The sequence below is a fragment of the Trichoderma reesei genome, assembly GCF_000167675.1.
Source record: "Trichoderma reesei QM6a unplaced genomic scaffold TRIREscaffold_6, whole genome shotgun sequence".
NCBI lineage: Eukaryota > Fungi > Ascomycota > Sordariomycetes > Hypocreales > Hypocreaceae > Trichoderma > Trichoderma reesei.
The window spans coordinates 1164889-1181558 of NW_006711153.1; the positions used below are offsets into that span (position 1 = coordinate 1164889).

Here is a 16670-nt window from a genome sequence, read left to right on the forward strand (position 1 = left end):
GAATTTCATGGACTCAGACGATGAGAGGCCGTTTGATCGATGGGGGGTAGATATAGGTATGTATTGTGTGAGTTTGTGAGTTTGTGAGAGAGGGTATAGATCCAAGTATGCGAAGAGAGGGGTGAGATGCATTGTTATTCTTGGATTGATTGGTGTGTATATGTGCGCGCAAAGGTTGCGGTAGGTGATAATGCAACGGAAGTGGAAGCTTGTGAGAGTAAGGTGAAAAGGGGCCTGGCCCGGCTACTCCTTGTTACCAAAGGTCATGGTCATCTCTTCGTCGACGCTCTCGGTGTAGGATATGCATGTGTGATTGAAGGAAGCATCTGAAAGCCCAACAAAATGTCGCGTACTCGTGTCACATCAATAGGGAGGGCGGGTCAGATTGCCCAAGCTACCCTCGTTGGGATGGCTGTCAATGCCTCTGAGGAGCTCTTGAAGGTCCATCGTCCTGCCGCCATCATCATGGCTACCAAAGAGGGACCGGGCAGCGATACTGTCGCCTCCCCGGCTATTAGTATGCCTGGTCGAAGCCTTTGCGCCATAATCCTGAACGGCGATACCTCCTCCTCCTCCTCCATTCAGCGGTCCTCCCTTTTCCGAGAGGACGCTGAGGCTGGGGAGAGGGGGCACGGGAGGGATGCTCATGCCCAGCCCGCCTCCTTCTTCGCGATCGCCATCGAGATGGAGTCTCGGCAAGCTGTCGCGGTTCGAGCCGGAGCTAAGCGGGGCGCCAGAGCTGCCGGACCTCGACCTCCTGCTGAAGCCGTCGGCTGAGGTGGTGGGCCGGTCCGAGTCCGTACCGGTCGGGCTGAAGCTCTTCTCTGACGGGTCTTCCTCGTAGCTCACCATGCTCTCGCCGCTGTCGTCTTCGGAACCAAAGGCGTTGGGGGATACGTTGCCGGAGAGCACACGCTTGAGCTGTTCCACCGAGGGGACGCCGGCCTTGCTCGACGATGATATCGTCTGCGAGATGCCGCTTCGGATGCTGCCCTGCCGGAACCTGGGCGAGGGTCCAAGGGCTCCGAGGTGTAGCTGGTCCGCCATCATGTGCGTCTGAGACGAGCGCGGTCGCAGGTTATGCTGACTGCCGTATGGGGAGTACGGCAGATAGCCGTTGTTGCCATTGACGGCAGTGCCGGTGCCGGTGCCGGTGCCAATGGTCAGGTTCCTGAGGCCGGTAGCCACAGTGCCCGTCCGCGAGCCGTTGATAGACTCCGTCTTGCCCTCGGCGGCCAGGGCGGCGGCCACCTGCTCTCTGGACCACTCCGTCAGCATCTCATCGCGGTAGGCGTCCGGAAGCTCCAGGGCCCTGTCCGGGGCAACCGCCGCGGAGGAGGACCCGGGGCTCATGGGGGTGTTGAGGATGGGGCCGGAGAGCGTCCGGCCCGGCGAGGCAGACGGGCTGTTTGGCGGAAACGAGGTGCTCTCCTCGTAGCCCACGGCGATGCACTGGATCAGAGCGACCCGGTCGTCAAAGGGCAACAGCTCTTCCGTCTCGAGAGCGCTGAGATCCCACGAGGGCGGGGGGGACGCCTGACCCAGCGGCCCGATCTGGTCGAGGGGCAGCGCCGGGACGTGAATGCCCGGCACCCAGAAGCCTTTGCTCTTTCGCCGGGCAACCTCGTTCCCAATCGCCCTGCCTACTGCAGAGCCCTCGAACTCGAACTTGTCGGTCAGGGCCCAGAAGTAGCCGTGGCACAGGGCCGCGATCCGCACCTTGTGGATGGGCTGGTCGAGGGCCAAGATCTCCTCCTGGAGGCGGTAGATCATGGGCACGCCGTAGCGAGCAGCGTTGACGCCGAGCTTGGACACGAGCTTGGCCAGAAGCGTATGCAGCGCGGCAAGGTCGTTTTCGAACTCGACAAAGTGCAGCGCGTTGTCGTAGATGGCCAGGTGAAGCTGCGGCAGGAACTGCGAGCGCCGAGTCCTCGGCTGGCGGTCCTTGTTCGAGGCGCTGGAGACGACGCGCCGGCCATTGGGCAGGTCGCGAGCATTCTTGGCGGCGGCCAGGATGCCGGCCGCAGTCGACTTGTGCGGCTCGAGCGCCTCGTCCCTGGCCAGCAGATCCATGGGCGTCGTCTCCAGGTCCAGCCACGTGAGCAGGGCGTCGATGTAGGCCCTCCGCACCTGGCCCGAGGGATCGCGCAGCAGCCAATGGGTGCCTTCCCAGACCTGCGTCGGCACCCGGTTCCGGCCCAGGTCGGCGTTGGTCTTGACCTTGGCCTTGGGGTTGGCGACGTGGAGGATGATGCTGACGATGCGAAGCGCCGAGATGCGGCCCAGCGTGTAGGAGAAGTAGACGTCGACCATGCCGTTGGTCTGGCCCTCGGCGAGGTCGGCCGTGCCGGTGCCCGAGGGAGGCGAGGGGTTGCTCTGCTCGGTGCCCTCCGTCTTCTCGCCCTGCGGCGTCGACGGGGCGCTCGACGACCGGCCGGGCTTGAGGCGGCCGACAATGGCGGCAATCATGTCCGACACCTGGTCGGCATAGTAGGTGTGGCTGGCGAGGTCTCCGATGCACCGCTCGAGCCGCGCCAGGAGCTCCTTGCGCTGCGGCTGGTGCAGGTTCTGCTCCATGTCGCTGTCCGACGCCACCTTGTCGTTGGGCGTCTCGGCTCGGCTGCCGACGTTTGCGAGGGTAAAGAGCTTCCTGATCTGCTTGATGAGGCCGAGGAGGACGTCCATGACGCTGAGGCCGATGAGGTTGACGTCGGACCTCAGCAGCGACTCGATCATGGCGGTCAGGGCGATGTGCTGGTCCAGGCTGTCGTCCCTCATGAGGGTGTGCGTCAGAGTGTCGAGCGCCATGACCAAGATGACATAGCGGTCCTGCACGGGGGCCCAGCGGGCGACGATGTTGAAGATGCTGATGGCCCAGCCCCGGTCGCTGCCGTTGCCGTTCTCGGCGGCGTCGGCGGCCGTCACCTTTTCTCCCTGCTTGACGCGCTCCAGGATAAACTTGAGCAGGGCTGCCGTCGCCGAGTGGATCTGGGAGCGGGACGGCACGACGAAGATGCTCTTGAGGCACTGCAGGGCCAGGACGCCCGTGTCCTCCTCGGCCATCTTGTCCACGTCCATGGCGGTTCCCGAGATGGCCAGCGGATTCGCATCGCCGCTGCCCTCGCCCGTCTGCACCGTAGCGACGCTCGTCCTTCGCCGCAGGAGCTTCTCCGTGTCCACCTTTTCCTCGGCCTCGACGCGCTCCAGGAGCACGTCCAGCAGCGCCTCGTCGTCCGTCCACAGGTTCTCCAGGATCATGGGCACAATGACGTCGATCTGGCGTCCGCTGACCGAGGACAGGGCATCCGAGGTCGATATGCACCGGATGGCACCCAGCCCGGCATTCCTCCACCGCATCTGGACCGGCCGGCTCGAGGCGGCTGGGTTCGGCGAGTTTCGAGTCGACGCGAGCTGCGCGTAGGACCGGACGACGGACACGTAGTGGCTGAGGTACGCTTGGTCGGCGAAGAGGGAGGAGGCATCGTGATGCTCGCAGAAGGCCTCCCAGGTCGGAAGCGAGGACTCGATCATGGTGATGTCGTTGGAGCGGAGGATGAGCTCGAGGATCTTGAGGATGCACGGCGCGATGAGGACAGCATCCTTGGGCGATTTTTCGACCAGGGCGGCGAGGATGCCGAGCGTCACCTGTACGTTACTGCACGAGAGGCGCGGGCAATGCCGCCGCGGTCAGCACCTTGGAAACACTCTGGACAAGGCTCAACACCATGGCCGGCATCACAGCCTGTCATGGTCGCCACCGAGGGGCTTGTAGGCGGAAGCCCCGGCAAGGCCCGGGCAGAGACGAAGAGGCACGTACCCAATGCGCAATCGCCAGACATCGCTGGCCGTCTTCTTCTCCAGAAAGGCGCCAATCTTCTGGATCTTGGACCGGCGGCTGGTCGCGTAGTAGAGCAGATAGCTCAGCTCGCTGCTGTTGGGCTTGACGTCGACTGCTCCCTTGGTCGTGCGCGGATAGCACTTGAGCACCAGGACCTGATGCTTCGGGCGGCATTTCTGCTGGATGGCGTTCATGGCGCCAGCGAGAGAGCCGTCGCTTTCTTCGGTGTGTGTTTCTTCACTCTGCTCGACGGAAGAGCGAGGCGAGATGAAGGGGAGATTTCAAGAGGGAGCCCCGGGCAAGGTGGCCTTCTTTTTCCTTTCTCCCTCTCTCTCTCTTTTGCTTTGCCTTGTTGGTGGTTGGTTGGCTAAGGTCTAGGTAAGGTAAGGTAAGGTAAGGTCAGGTACTCCGAGAGAGCACTGGTCGAGCGGAAAAGACACGATAGGAGGGAATGCCTGTGCCCAGGGAGATTGCCCGTGGCCTTGGCCGCCTAGCCGCGCTCCGTGCTCGCTGTACCGCTACTCGAGCTCGACGCACAGCTGGGGTCCTGCTTCTCCAGCGCCACGTCGTGCTAACGCTGAGGGGCTCCGTCTGCGCCGGGGGGCTGCTAGCGGAGCGCTGCACTGTACCTGGGTGGCGCGTCGCCACAAGTACTGCGGCGTACGGGGTACGCATGGCCGGATTCAGCCCCGTCCAGCCCGCTGTGCGTGTGCCTGACGCACCCCCCCGGTCTACTATAACTGTCTGGTGCCTTAGGACCTATGGGGTATTATTACGCCTACCAAATCTCGTCAATGTCGCAGCGGGCGCCAGATGCCGCTGGAACTGAATTGATTGCGAAGCTCTGCGTTGGAAGATGCAGGTGCAACATGAATGTACTGTGCAACAGCTCTAGAGGTACCTACCTAGCCCGCTACACCTTACGGAACCTTGGAACCGTTCGTGGAAAGGATTCCATACTACCTACCTAGGTAGGTACTAGGTAACTGGAGGGGCCAGTACATGTAAACTCATGTTGATAGTCTAAAGCGCCAGCACGTGAAAGCCGCAATGCAGACACATTATTACGCGTATGTACTCCGGCTCTGTGCAAGTACCAGGTGGTCCTCATTCATGGCCTTGTGAGGCATTGGCCGTGATTTGCGAGAGATTATGCGCGTCGTTACGAGTATCTGCGCTCTTGTCCCTGCTCCCTTTCTGAGGTATGCTTTCATTCATTGTCTTCTAGAGAGACAGGAGCTTCTTGATTCGAGATTGCAGTGTGTGTCATGCCCGGCTGTTTTCGTCACCCAGCCTCACCCCACCACCACTTGCGATCTGGCACATGTTTTTGGCTGAGACATTGATGGCGGGCTGCGATTTAGCGTCCTGGTGCTCCATGGCATCAATAGCGGTCATCCTTTAGCGGTGTTAGCGGTGCCCCGGGGCCCAGGTTTGTGCTCAGTGCTGCTCCCCGCCGTCTCAGACTTGACAGCACCTGTAGAATTGGAGGCGCTCCAGCTATATGTGCCCTTGGAACCTATCCCTACTACCTCTACATCCACGGTCATCTACTCCGTATCGCTAATCCTCTGACTATAAGCGGTGCCCTCCCGCATCCAACACCTCATCCTCATCCTCATCAAATGGCGCAGAGGCGCTTCGCTGGCTCTCACTTATACACCCCATCCACGATTTCTCGATCCGGGTCATGCGCTGGGCCTCAACTTACCCTACATGGCTCATGTGATTCATCGCCGGCTCTCACAAACAACTACCTATACTACCTACTGAGGCTCAAAGAGAAGCAGCAGAGGACAGAATTGTTGAAAATGCCGTCAGGTGACGTAATCATGCTCCTTTGACCGATCCCAACAAAACGCGATAAAGAGAAGCACCATATCTGTGTCACTCGAGCTCGACGCATTACATAGTATAGCAAAAGCCTTCATCGAGATCGATCATCTTCAATCATCAACCAGCGAGGAAAGGCTCCACAGCACCATCGGCCCAGGATGCCGTGATGAACGCAAAGCTGCGTGTAAGTCCGAGTGAGCTTAGTATTAGCACACATTAGAAGGCTATGTATGTACAGCTGCTCCCGACAGCTTACAGCAGTCAGTCAGCTTCCATGTCACCGTCTTACCCCGGATAGCCCTGGATGAGCAAGACGCACTTGTGAGCTGACCTCGAGGAGGTGCCAAATTCTTGGATGTTGCTCTATTAACCGTGCGAATCTGTTGTCCGAAAAAAAAAAAAAAAAAAAAAGGCTGACAAATAATTGACCACATCAGCGGATAACCGCAGTCATCATCATCATCATCATGTTCATCATCATCACTCCATTTCCCTACAATGTGTTTCAAGATAAACGAGATATTTTTGCTTGCCGTCCGCCACTCGAAGGCTGAGAAGAATAAACGGGAAAAGAACAACGAAAAAAGAATGCGAAAGAAAGAATTGACAGAGACGTTTGTCTAACCACCGATACATTATGACCCTCAACGCCTGCTTCCCTACATTTATGCCACAGATGCAACCACAAGAGCCGCCACGCCTTCCTCCTCGGCCCGGACCGTGATCTTCGTCGTCACGCCGGATTTTGACGAGAATGCCATGCGAATGTTCGCAACCACTCTGCCGCCGTTGACCGTCTTGCCCAACAGCTTGAGCGTGTGCGTGGTCTGGTTGACGGGGACATCTGTCCCTTCGAGGGGTTGCAGGGACAGGATCTTGGCCAGCTGCTCCGTTGCCTCTGTTTGCCTCTTCGATTAGCCAAAGTGAAATGATGCAGAAAGATAAATGTGGTGTCTGCTTAGAGAATGGAAATAAAGGGCTAGGATGGTGCTTACCGGCTATGCTCTTCATGCTGCTCAGCTGCAGCGTCTCCTCCGCCTCCTCCCCTGAGGCGCCAACCTGCTCCCAGAGATGGTTGAAGTTGCTGGCATATGTGGGGATGACGTAGTCGCTGCCGCTGAGGTCAAACTCGGACACCTCATACTCATCGTCGTAGCCCGTCTCCTCGGGTTCGCCCGTTGACGGGTCAATCTCCTTGCTGGTGAACTTGAGCACGTTGGAAAAGGTCGAGACGGGCAATGACGCCTGTCCGTTGACCTTCCTGAATGCCACGTAAACATTGCCCGGCTCGTTGGTGGCCAGCTTCTCGGCCTGGATGATGAACACCTCCTCCAGCTCCTCCTCGTCCGAAGGCGTTGCCACCACTGACACGTTCTCTAGCACTGTGTCGGGGAGGGTGTTCTTCACCTCGTATTGCAGCACAATGTGCTCGTTGAAGATGTGCTTCACCACGCTGACGACGTACTCCGTCTCGGCCTCGGTGAGCTCAACAACAGGCGACGACTTGACAACGCTGCCAAACTCCTTCATCTCGGGAATCTGCATGAGCTCCTGGGCGTACCGCTGAGCCTGGGCGCTGGCACTTGCGGCAGCCTCCGCGCCGCTTGCTGGCGTCTTGGTCGGGCCGGCCTTTGGCGCCTTCAGCGTGGGCGTTGTAGCGGTAAGCTTCTTGGTCCTGTCTTCGGCATCTGCCTGTTCTCGGGTGACCACCGGGATCTTGGAGATGTCGAACGGCTCCTCAAACGTGGACTTGTCGTCCGACGTGACGTACAGCACGAGCTGGTGCTCGAAGAAGGGGAGCGAGAACATGTTGTCTGCGAATGGGCAAATCTGTCAGCAAGGAGCGGGGTGTGTGCATTTAAGAGGTATAGTAAAATTGAACTCACCATTCTTGACAAAGTTACGAGCCAGCTCGTCATCCTCCTCGGCCATCAGCTTGAGGTTCAGGGCAGCTCGATCTCGCACCTCGTCATCGACGTCGTCCAGACAGCGCGTAAGCAGGACCTTGACGCTACTCTTGACGTCTGGATCCTTCTGGCCAACACCAAACTTGGCAAGAGCGGTAACAGCGGCGGCGCGGACAATGGCGTTCTCGAGAACGACGCGGTTGTAGATGTAGCGGATGTACTTGGTGGGCTGGGCCGTCTTGGGACCTTCGAGGCCGATGAGGTGCAAGATGCGGACAGCCAGCTTGGTGAATTCGCAGTCCTCAATGAACTCGCACAGATGCGCGAGAGCGTCCTCCTTGGAGTCGGGGACGAACTTGATGAGGTCGAACATGCTCTCCACAACGGCGCGCTTGAACTCGTAGCCTCCCTCGTCCCGCAGGATGCCGCTGAGGAATGTCAGCATGCCCGCCTGCTTGCTGGGGAACTTGAGGCACAGGGTGCGGATGGCCTCGACGATGGTGATCTTGAACTCGTCGGTGATTTCGGACATGAAGCCCGAGATCTGCTTCATCAGCCTGTCGACGCTGGCCTCGTTGCCCGTCTTGAGCAGGGTCGTGATGGCAAAGGTGGCAATGGACCGGTTGGAGTTTGAGATGAGCAGCTCAATGTCCGTGTTGCAGACGCTGACGGCGGTGGGGTTGAAGGAGGCGAAGCTGTGGAGGATGCGCAGGGCGGCAAACTTGGTGACGGCGCGGGGCGAGGTGAGGAACAGCTGCAGAACGTGGACGGCCTGGTTGACCTCGGCGTCGGTGACGTCGCGCATGTCGCAGATGGCCTTTGCGGCCTCGAAATTGACCATTTCGCTCTTGTGTCGCAGCCAGCCGTCGAGGAGCTGCATCATGGGCCGGCGGAGGGAGGGGTCCTCCTCGGCAAGCTGCGCGGCCAGCCGGACAAGCATCACCGTGGCCGCGGGGCTCTTGACGGCCCCGGCAGCGCCAAACTGCTGCACCATCTTGACCAGCGCCATGCGGTCGTGCGAGCGCATCTGGTAGAGGAGGCCAATGGCATGGTATTGCGCCATTGTCGAGCTGTTCATGGGCAGAGAGCCGCTGGACGTCGAGAAGCCGAGGGAGAAGCCGCCCGACGACTTGGAGGAGGCGGCCGCCTCCTGAGTCTCGCTCTGCCATCGCCTCACAACGTCTCTGGCAATTGGCAGCAGGTGGTATGATGAAACAAGCGCGGCAGAAGAGACGGAAGGGTTCTTGTCCACGATGGCGGTCTTCATGACACGCTCAATGGCCTGGACCGTTGTAGCCTGTGTCGCCTCGAGCGTTAGCAAGTTGGGGCCAAGGCGGGTGGAGGGTGGCGCCATAGCACGTAGCATTCATTGTCCACCTACGTCGATAATACGGCACAGAGCACGGATGGCATTGGGCCTGTAGATTGCGTCGCTGCTGCCGCCGGTGTCCTTCATGACGGTGCTGGTCACCATGATGATGTCCTCGGCCGAGTTGGCCAGCTCCTTGATGATGAGGAGGACCATCTGCCGCAGGCTGGCATCCTTGTTCTGAAACAGCTTCGAGATGCCGAAGAAGAGAGTGGTGGCTTCGTTCTTGGGGAAGGATTCGCCCGTGTAGAGGAGGAGGGCGATCTTGGTCAGGAGAATGCGGCATCGTCGAGGCTGGATCGGAGAGCTGTTGAACAGTCGAGCTGCGCGCCTTTCGATTAGCACTCAAGCGCGGCCACATTGGCTGGCAGACGGTGAGAGGAGGAGCTGAAGGGGGGAAGAGGGACGACTGGGAGCAGAGGAATAAGAGGGCCGAGAGGGACAAGATGTCTGGTGGGAGAGGGAAGACGCAGGCGCATGGGCGGGCGAATTGGTACCTTCTTGGAAGACTTGTGTGCGGTCCACCTTGACCAGGCCCAGGTCGGCATCCTCGTCCTTTTTGCCGTAACTCATATTGGGCGGTTTGGTCGGGAGGGGAGGGGAGGATGGCGGTGATTGGAGTCGGTTGGCGGTTTTGGCTCAGCTCCCAGCAGAACCACCAGGTTAAGGCGATAGGTAGTAGACACGTTAAGGTAAGGTAAGGCTACGCTCAGGGATGGCGGAGACGGTCGTGTAGGGTCACGTGATGGGAGAGCGGCCTGCCGAGGATGGTCCGTCTGGTGCCTCGCAGAAGGAGTTGGGGGGTGTCAGAATGCAAAAGGTTTGTGGCTCTGTTTGAGTTGATATAAATTGGTAGAGATATGTGATAGTCAGAAAGATTGCTCTCGAATGTCTTGCTGTGATGTCAAGGGGATCGGATGGTCGAGGACTGAGCTGTAGAGTGTACAGTACAATGTAAGGTGAGTACTAGGTACTAAGGCACTCGTGGAAGCAGGAACCTGAGGCTTTTGGCCCGCTTGGACCCTTTGGCGCTTGATCAGCAATTGGGAGGTACCTCGCATGCCGCTGCTTCAATTGCCATTCCACTGCTTCATGACTTGCTTGAAGAAATTCTATATATAGAGCAGTATATCATGAGTTTGTAAGTACTTCAACAATCCTTATTTTCTTCATGAAAGATCCCATCAACATGGTGCTGGGTTGCAAAAGAAGCAAGTAAAACGTACCTATGGTAGCGCCATAGAGGTTCCAAGTTCTTATTCAACAATTGCCCCACCAGCCCCTCGGTGAAAGAGGCTCACCGACTGCCTCTTTGCCCAAGTGTACACCAACTAACCCCTAAAAGGGCTGACATCATTCGCTTCTTTTCGCAGCTAAAACTCATTCGAGCCTCCTCCTCCATCTGGAAATTCTCTTCTTTTCCAAGTTAGCCAACCAACCAACCAAACCCCTCACAGCTTTCCCATCTCTTCCCCTCTCGTCCTCTCGTTTCCCAGCTCTTCATTTTTCAAACCATCAATCGACAAAAAACTAGCCAGCCACAGAGATGAAAGTTCCTACGCGAATACCCCTTCAGCTGGCTGTGCCTCGCTTGCAATTTGTCCGACCCTTTCACCAAAGCATCGCCAGAGCCGCCAATGTCGCTCCGATAGTCGGCGCTGGACCGCCTCCCGACCCCCCAACGCCAGCTGCCCGAAATGCCCAGGAGCGTCTGGAGCGGCGAAGGAAACATGCAGAGCTGCTCAAGACGGCCAGGGAGATTCGAAGTGCGCAGGAGGGCAAGTCGGAGACTGTGGCCAGGAGGTTCTGGAAGGAGGTCACCGTACGAGAGGTTGACGGTTAGTACTCATCAGCAACGGCAAGGAACCGTTCTGCTGCAACTCTTTTCCATCTTCTTTCGTTTCAAAAGAATCAGTGTCATAACCGACTTTCTCCGGCAGGCGCATTGCAAGTCCACCTCGACGCTCGACCCCTCAGACACCCCAACACCAAGGCCATTATTCGCCTGCCACTCTCGAAGCCGAACCTCGCCTCGGCCCTGGCTCTCGAGTGGGACATTCTGACGTCTGCTCAGCAGGCCACAAAGCAGCACCTCATCCCTCTCACCAGCCTCGTCTGCCGCGCTCTCGACATTCTCGAAGACGACGCATCCAACAGGCCTGAAGCCGCCAAGATTCGCACAGCCATCACCAACACCGTCCTGCGGTATCTGGACACGGACTCCCTGCTGTGTTGGGCCCCTCCGGCGGGACCCCATGACAGGAGGAACGATGCTGGGGAGAGCCTGAGGGACGTCCAGAAGAAGGCTGCGGAGGAGACGGTCAGCTATCTGACGACCCACGTGTGGCCTGGAATTACCATAGAACCTGTGCTCGATGGCCACTCCATCGTGCCGAGGAAACAGCCCGAGGGCGTCCGGGAGGTCATCCAGGGATGGGTCATGGGCCTCGATGCCTGGGAGATTGCCGGACTGGAGAGAGCGGTGCTTGCTGGCAAGAGCTTCGTCGCCGCCGCGAGGATCGTCGCAGAATGGAGCGAAGGGGCCGTGGGCACTGGCCGAATGCTGCCATTGGGGCGGTTCAGCGTCGAGCAAGCCGCCAAGGCTACGAGCCTGGAGGTGGATTGGCAGGCTGAGCAGTGGGGAGAGGTGGAGGATACCCATGACGTGAACCAGGAAGACGTGAGGCGGCAGCTGGGCAGCGTGGTCCTCCTAGTGTCTGGCACTGGAAAGCAGAGATATTGAGAGAAAAGGCACCGGCTGTGCCAATGAAGGGAAGGCAAATGCATGGCATAGATATGGCACGGGCGCAGCGGGTTAAGGGCATGACGGATGGGTGGAAGATACTAGATCGCACCACACTGGAATTGTACAACAAACGATAGATCGATGACCTTTATATAAACCAGAATATGAACAGAATACATAGAAGCGAACATTTAAGAATGCCAACATACCAAATGTGTATATACGAAAGTGTGTCTAGTATTTCTCCAGCCATGCTTGGTCCTGCATATCTGCTATGGCTCCTCCAATATACCAAGCAACCATGGATGCTTAACCTAACAATCGGAAATGAATAGTTGGGGCTTCTCCTTGTCCTTTCTCTAACCTTGCCTGTCCACACACCAACCAAAGGGCGGCCAATTGCCGTGGGGCATCATTTGTCGAGCTCGAATTGACATCGTCAGCCCTGCCAATTGTCGGTGCCTAAATGATAGTCATGAGGGTTCCACCCCCCTGAATAGTCTCCCATAGAGACATCCTGTTGGTACAAAGTCTGTATGTTCATTGGTGTCGTGTCAAGGTCGATATAATGTCCCAAGCTGACAGGATCGGCCACGTTTGGATCCCAAGGCGGCAGGCCGGGCATCATGCCGGAGGACGAAGGGTCCATGCCGAATGCCTCCTGATTGCCAACAGAGTGGACTGTCCAAAAGGCTCCGCTGGGATCCAAAGATGCCCCGTAGAGGCTTGGATCTGGAGCGAAGGAAGCTATCAAGGGGTCTACAAATGGAATCGTAGGAAACCCGCAATCAGGTGAAGAGGCGGCCATGTTCGGGCTTGAGGCAGCCCCATGGGGGATGATATTCAGCTTTGAAGCAGCTGGATATGGGACGGTACTCGCGTGGTACGCAGCAGAATGGGGAAGCGAAGCGGTACCCGGAGGAGTGTATGGGATCATGTCTGGGCTCGAAGACATGTTAGAAGAAGAACCGCTAACTGGAGTGAATGACGACGGATAGGCGACAGCATGAGAAGGAAACCCCAGAGAATCTGTCAGCGGACCTGTACCGGGGCCGGCGGAAGGGAAAGATGTAGAAGCAGCGGCTGCTGTTGCTGCTGCGGCGACATAGGAAATTGCGCAAGACTGTTGTTGAGACGTTGTCGACCGTTGTTTAGACGTTGTCGACCGTTGTTTAGACGTTGTCGACCGTTGTTGAGACCTTGTCGATTTGGACCTTGAACCGGTGGTCGTCGGATAAACAACTGTAGGAGACGTTGAAGGAGCTGTGACTGGAGCCTTGTTCGGGCTGATAGACTCAGCGTAGCCATCAGTAGAAGGCCCTGCAGACGGCAACGCACCGGAGCCCGAGGAAGCTGAGTATGCAACTCTACTCGGGCCCGGCCTCGACGGCGTGGGGATGACTTTGCCGTCAGAGTTGCCCTGGCGTTGACCCATGCTGTTGCTCAGAAACGGCGAGCAAGGATTCAAAAACTGGTTATAAGGCGTCCGATAAAAACTCCAGCTCACGGGCTGAGGGCCCTTTTCCTTACGCGGCAGGGCATCGTGATTGTTCTCAAGCACGTGGCAGCCCGAGATGCCGCTATTCAGATCCCACAGATACGTGAGGGCATCCCGGTGGAAATAATTGCTCGTGGCGCCGTAGCCGAGCATATCCTGACAAGCTGCCCAAGCCCTCTTGACTTCACCCACCTGGATGCTTGCCCACAGTAACTCCGAGGTTTGAGCCATGACGAGGATGAGCCCTGCAGTGCTCGTATCTGTTGTTGTTCAAAGCAAGTCAGCCAGCTACCCATGCATCATTGCAGGGACATGGATCATCTGGAACAAAGGCCAGCGTACGGTATGGATCCCACCACCATTCTCTGTTGATCTTGACATCGAGCAGGTACTTCTGGTACATGTGAAGGATGAGGTTGACAGCAGTGTTGACACAATTGATGGCACACATGAGGGTCTTTCCCTTGACGCGAGGGTCGATGTTGTCAGCCGAAACATCAGACACGAGGCAGTCGTTCAGGCCTATCTGCATGAGGATCGGACGAAAGAGCATGGCTCGCAAGTGCATGAACCTTTGGATATGTGTTAGTGGCCTGAATGAAATGGTCATCATAATCTTCAATTGCTGGATCTGGACGACTTACCTGGCATTGGAAAAGATCCTTTGCGACTCACGGCCGACGAGGGAAACACGCTCGCTGGGCAGGCCCGAGACGCCCCATCGGAGTGCTTCAGGGAGTGTCGCGGTGAATTGGTCGAGATCACTGCGCAGCTCTGCTACGATGTCGTCGAACCGGTTGTAGCCATCTCTTGCGCCTGTCTTCAAGACGGGCTCGCGCGCTCGACGTATGGCGGCCAGTAACTTCTCCAACTGTTCAGTGTGGGCGACGCAGTCGATGAAGAAGCTGAAGTCGACGCTGCTGGGTGCAGACCCATGTTGGGATAACGGAACCTCGAAGTTGTTGGAGTTCAAGGTCAAGTTGGATCTTTTGGTCTTTGAGAAACTGAAGACGGAATTGTACGTTAGTATTCAAGTTTAGAAGAGGAAAGCATCACAGTGGATGTTGAAATGGAAAGGCAAAACGGGAAGCCAAGAAGACAAGGGGAAAGGAAAGTTGAGGTCTCACAGTGTCATCATCACACATCCATACCAGGCCTGCCTGTGGGTGTCATGAAGTGGGCTGGCTGCGGCGATTGGAATCTGGTCGTGCCCGCTATCAATACCCAAGCTTTGCGCAATGCGGAATGCCAACGCAGCAGGTATCTTGCTCAGGTCTCCTGGGAGGAGGGCGCTGTTGACGGCTATCGCCATGATGAGAAACGTCTGCACGGCTGCCAAGCTGCCCTTGTTGAGGAGCTCTGGCGTCATGAAACGCTTTGCACATTTCCAGAAGACGCGGGAAACAACTGCCTTGTCCTCTTGGTCTAGGTCCAGGAAGGAGACTGCGTGGCAGAGCATCACGAAGAGTGCGCACTGAAAGACGGGCGTTGTGCCATCCGCCTCCTCTGAGCAGCCGAGACCAAAATCCGCAGGGACAACCCCGGGAATTGGGGAAACGGTAAAGAGCCGACGCAAGGCCTCCTCGAATATGGACATGTTGAAGAACGGATACATGAAGTACACTTCATGGCGATACATGGTGAGGAGGTGGAGGGACAGGCTGCGAGGAGGGATCAGGAAGAAAGGGGGAGGGGGAGGGGGAGAGGAGGAGGAAGAGGAGGAGGAAGAGGCAGAGGCAGAGGCAGAGGCAGAGGCAGAGGCAGAGGCAGAGGCAGAGGCAGAGGCAGAGACAGAGGCAGAGACAGAGGCAGAGACAGAGACAGAGACAGAGGCAGAGGAAGTGGAAGAACAAGGATCCGCTGCGAGCTGCTCCATAGTGAGCAATGCTCTTTTGAGCTTCTGATCCAGCCTCTTCGGAGCTCCATTTGGCCTCTTCACGTCAATGAAGCTCTCGCTCTGCATCATGCAAAGATAGTCCCCAACGTTTGCGGGCCGAGGCTTGGCATGTTGGGCGGCAACCCCTAAACGAAGGATTGAGGATATCTTTGCCGCACAAGGGCCCATAGCCGACGGTCCCATGGGCATGGGGAGTGCCGCATGTGGAGGAAAAGTCACAATGGGCGGCGGGTGCAGATACCTGCTATTATAACCACGGGCAGAGTTGGCGCCCACAGATTGCTGTAAACCTGCTCGAAGATTCCCGGGCGGCGGCGATACCAAGATTATCGGGAGCTGCGTTCCCTCCAAGGAGCCCATATAAGCTGGAGGAACATTAACCAACGCACGGCCGCCAGTTGGTGGAGGTTGTCTGTATCTTGAAGGATGCGTCAACGTTGCTGGAGGATTGAGGGCCGGCCGGACGGACGATGATGCCGAGGCCTGGCTTCTCATTCGGGAACCTCCAAGCGATGCCGCCGAGGTTGAATAACTCTTCTTTGGCCGGGGTTTTCCAACTTTGCTCGCCGCAGGGCGCTGGAAGGTAAATGGGATCATGGGCGCCGGATAGCTTGTAGCAGCCGAGGGATTGCCCATTGTCGGCCCCGTGGAGGCATGTGCCGGAGAGCTTGTAAGGGATGTGTGATCTCTAGCCATTGGTGCAATTTCGACTGCAGGAGAAGCTGTAGAAGCTGAGACACTGTTGGAGACCGGTGGCATCATCATCGCTTGTGGGTGAACCACTTCTGATGGAGGAACCACTTCTGATGGAGGAACCACTTCTGATGGAGGAACCACTTCTGATGGAGGAACCACTTCTGATGGAGAAACCATTGATTGTTGATTGGTGACTGCTTGCTGATCAACAAGTGCTGGTCGGCTGACAACTGCTTTGGAGCATACGGGCGGTTGAAGAGCCCTGGGGTTGTTGATCATCATGAGTTCGTGGGGAGATACCGTCTCAGGTATATCCATGGGCATCGCAAAGTACATGGAATCCGAAGAGTATATGGATGCAAAAGAAGGATCCATGGTTGAATGAGAGCTCATGGCTTCAGTGTCCGTGTATGGGCGAGAGAGCCTAGGCTCTGGAGCAGCCTCTGGAAGTTGGGAGGCCATGGATATTTGAGAGGGAACAGGTGTCTGATAATTCGTTCCCCGTTTCGTCCCTGCTGAAAATTCCATGGATGTCAACTCCTTGGGAGCTGTGGAAACCACTGACGACGTAGTCCTCGCAAAAGGCGCCGCAATATTGACATCTGCTGGTATATATGTATTCATTGTTGTCCCTCTCGAAGCATCCACGGCTGTTGGATGGTCCATTTTCACTGTACCGGGCGTGAACCTTTCATGACTTATGACAGTGGGAGGCTTCGTGTTTGTTGTAGAAGCCATCAACGCCTCGGAGTTCATCTGTTCATTAGGGAGCATGAATGGTTGAACGCTGGTAAAAGTCGACGAGTCCATGGGTGTCCAGGGTGTGATTCCACTCAGGAAGCCCGGTGGTGGCGCTCCGGGCCACGGCTGGCCCTGAGAGCCG

The 16670-nt window shown here is 57.3% G+C and overlaps 4 protein-coding genes across 4 annotated transcripts; 1 reads left to right on the plus strand and 3 right to left on the minus strand.

Annotated features, from left to right (window-relative positions):
• Nucleotides 1-363: 363 nt before the first annotated feature.
• On the minus strand, nt 364-4209 carry TRIREDRAFT_121247 (uncharacterized protein; the record flags this gene model as incomplete). The annotated part of the gene is made up of 2 exons (XM_006964279.1): nt 3818-4209; nt 364-3655 (listed from the first exon to the last, which is right to left on the minus strand). The coding sequence occupies exons 1-2, from the start codon at nt 4030-4032 to the stop codon at nt 364-366; spliced, it is 3507 nt and encodes a 1168-aa protein (XP_006964341.1). The 5' UTR covers nt 4033-4209.
• Nucleotides 4210-6339: 2130 nt separating this feature from the next.
• On the minus strand, nt 6340-9523 carry TRIREDRAFT_106113 (coatamer complex, gamma subunit; the record flags this gene model as incomplete). Its single annotated transcript, XM_006964280.1, has 5 exons — nt 6340-6572; nt 6670-7488; nt 7561-8878; nt 8963-9273; nt 9448-9523. 5 exons carry the CDS (start codon nt 9521-9523, stop codon nt 6340-6342), a joined length of 2757 nt encoding a protein of 918 aa, XP_006964342.1.
• Nucleotides 9524-10493: 970 nt separating this feature from the next.
• On the plus strand, nt 10494-11693 carry TRIREDRAFT_121248 (uncharacterized protein; the record flags this gene model as incomplete). The annotated part of the gene is made up of 2 exons (XM_006964127.1): nt 10494-10788; nt 10891-11693. The coding sequence occupies 2 exons, from the start codon at nt 10497-10499 to the stop codon at nt 11691-11693; spliced, it is 1095 nt and encodes a 364-aa protein (XP_006964189.1).
• A 1175-nt stretch (nt 11694-12868) lies between these two features.
• Nucleotides 12869-15070, minus strand: TRIREDRAFT_106116 (uncharacterized protein; the record flags this gene model as incomplete). Its single annotated transcript, XM_006964281.1, has 5 exons — nt 12869-12972; nt 13035-13454; nt 13537-13766; nt 13839-14198; nt 14346-15070. The coding sequence occupies 5 exons, from the start codon at nt 15068-15070 to the stop codon at nt 12869-12871; spliced, it is 1839 nt and encodes a 612-aa protein (XP_006964343.1).
• Nucleotides 15071-16670: the final 1600 nt, after the last annotated feature.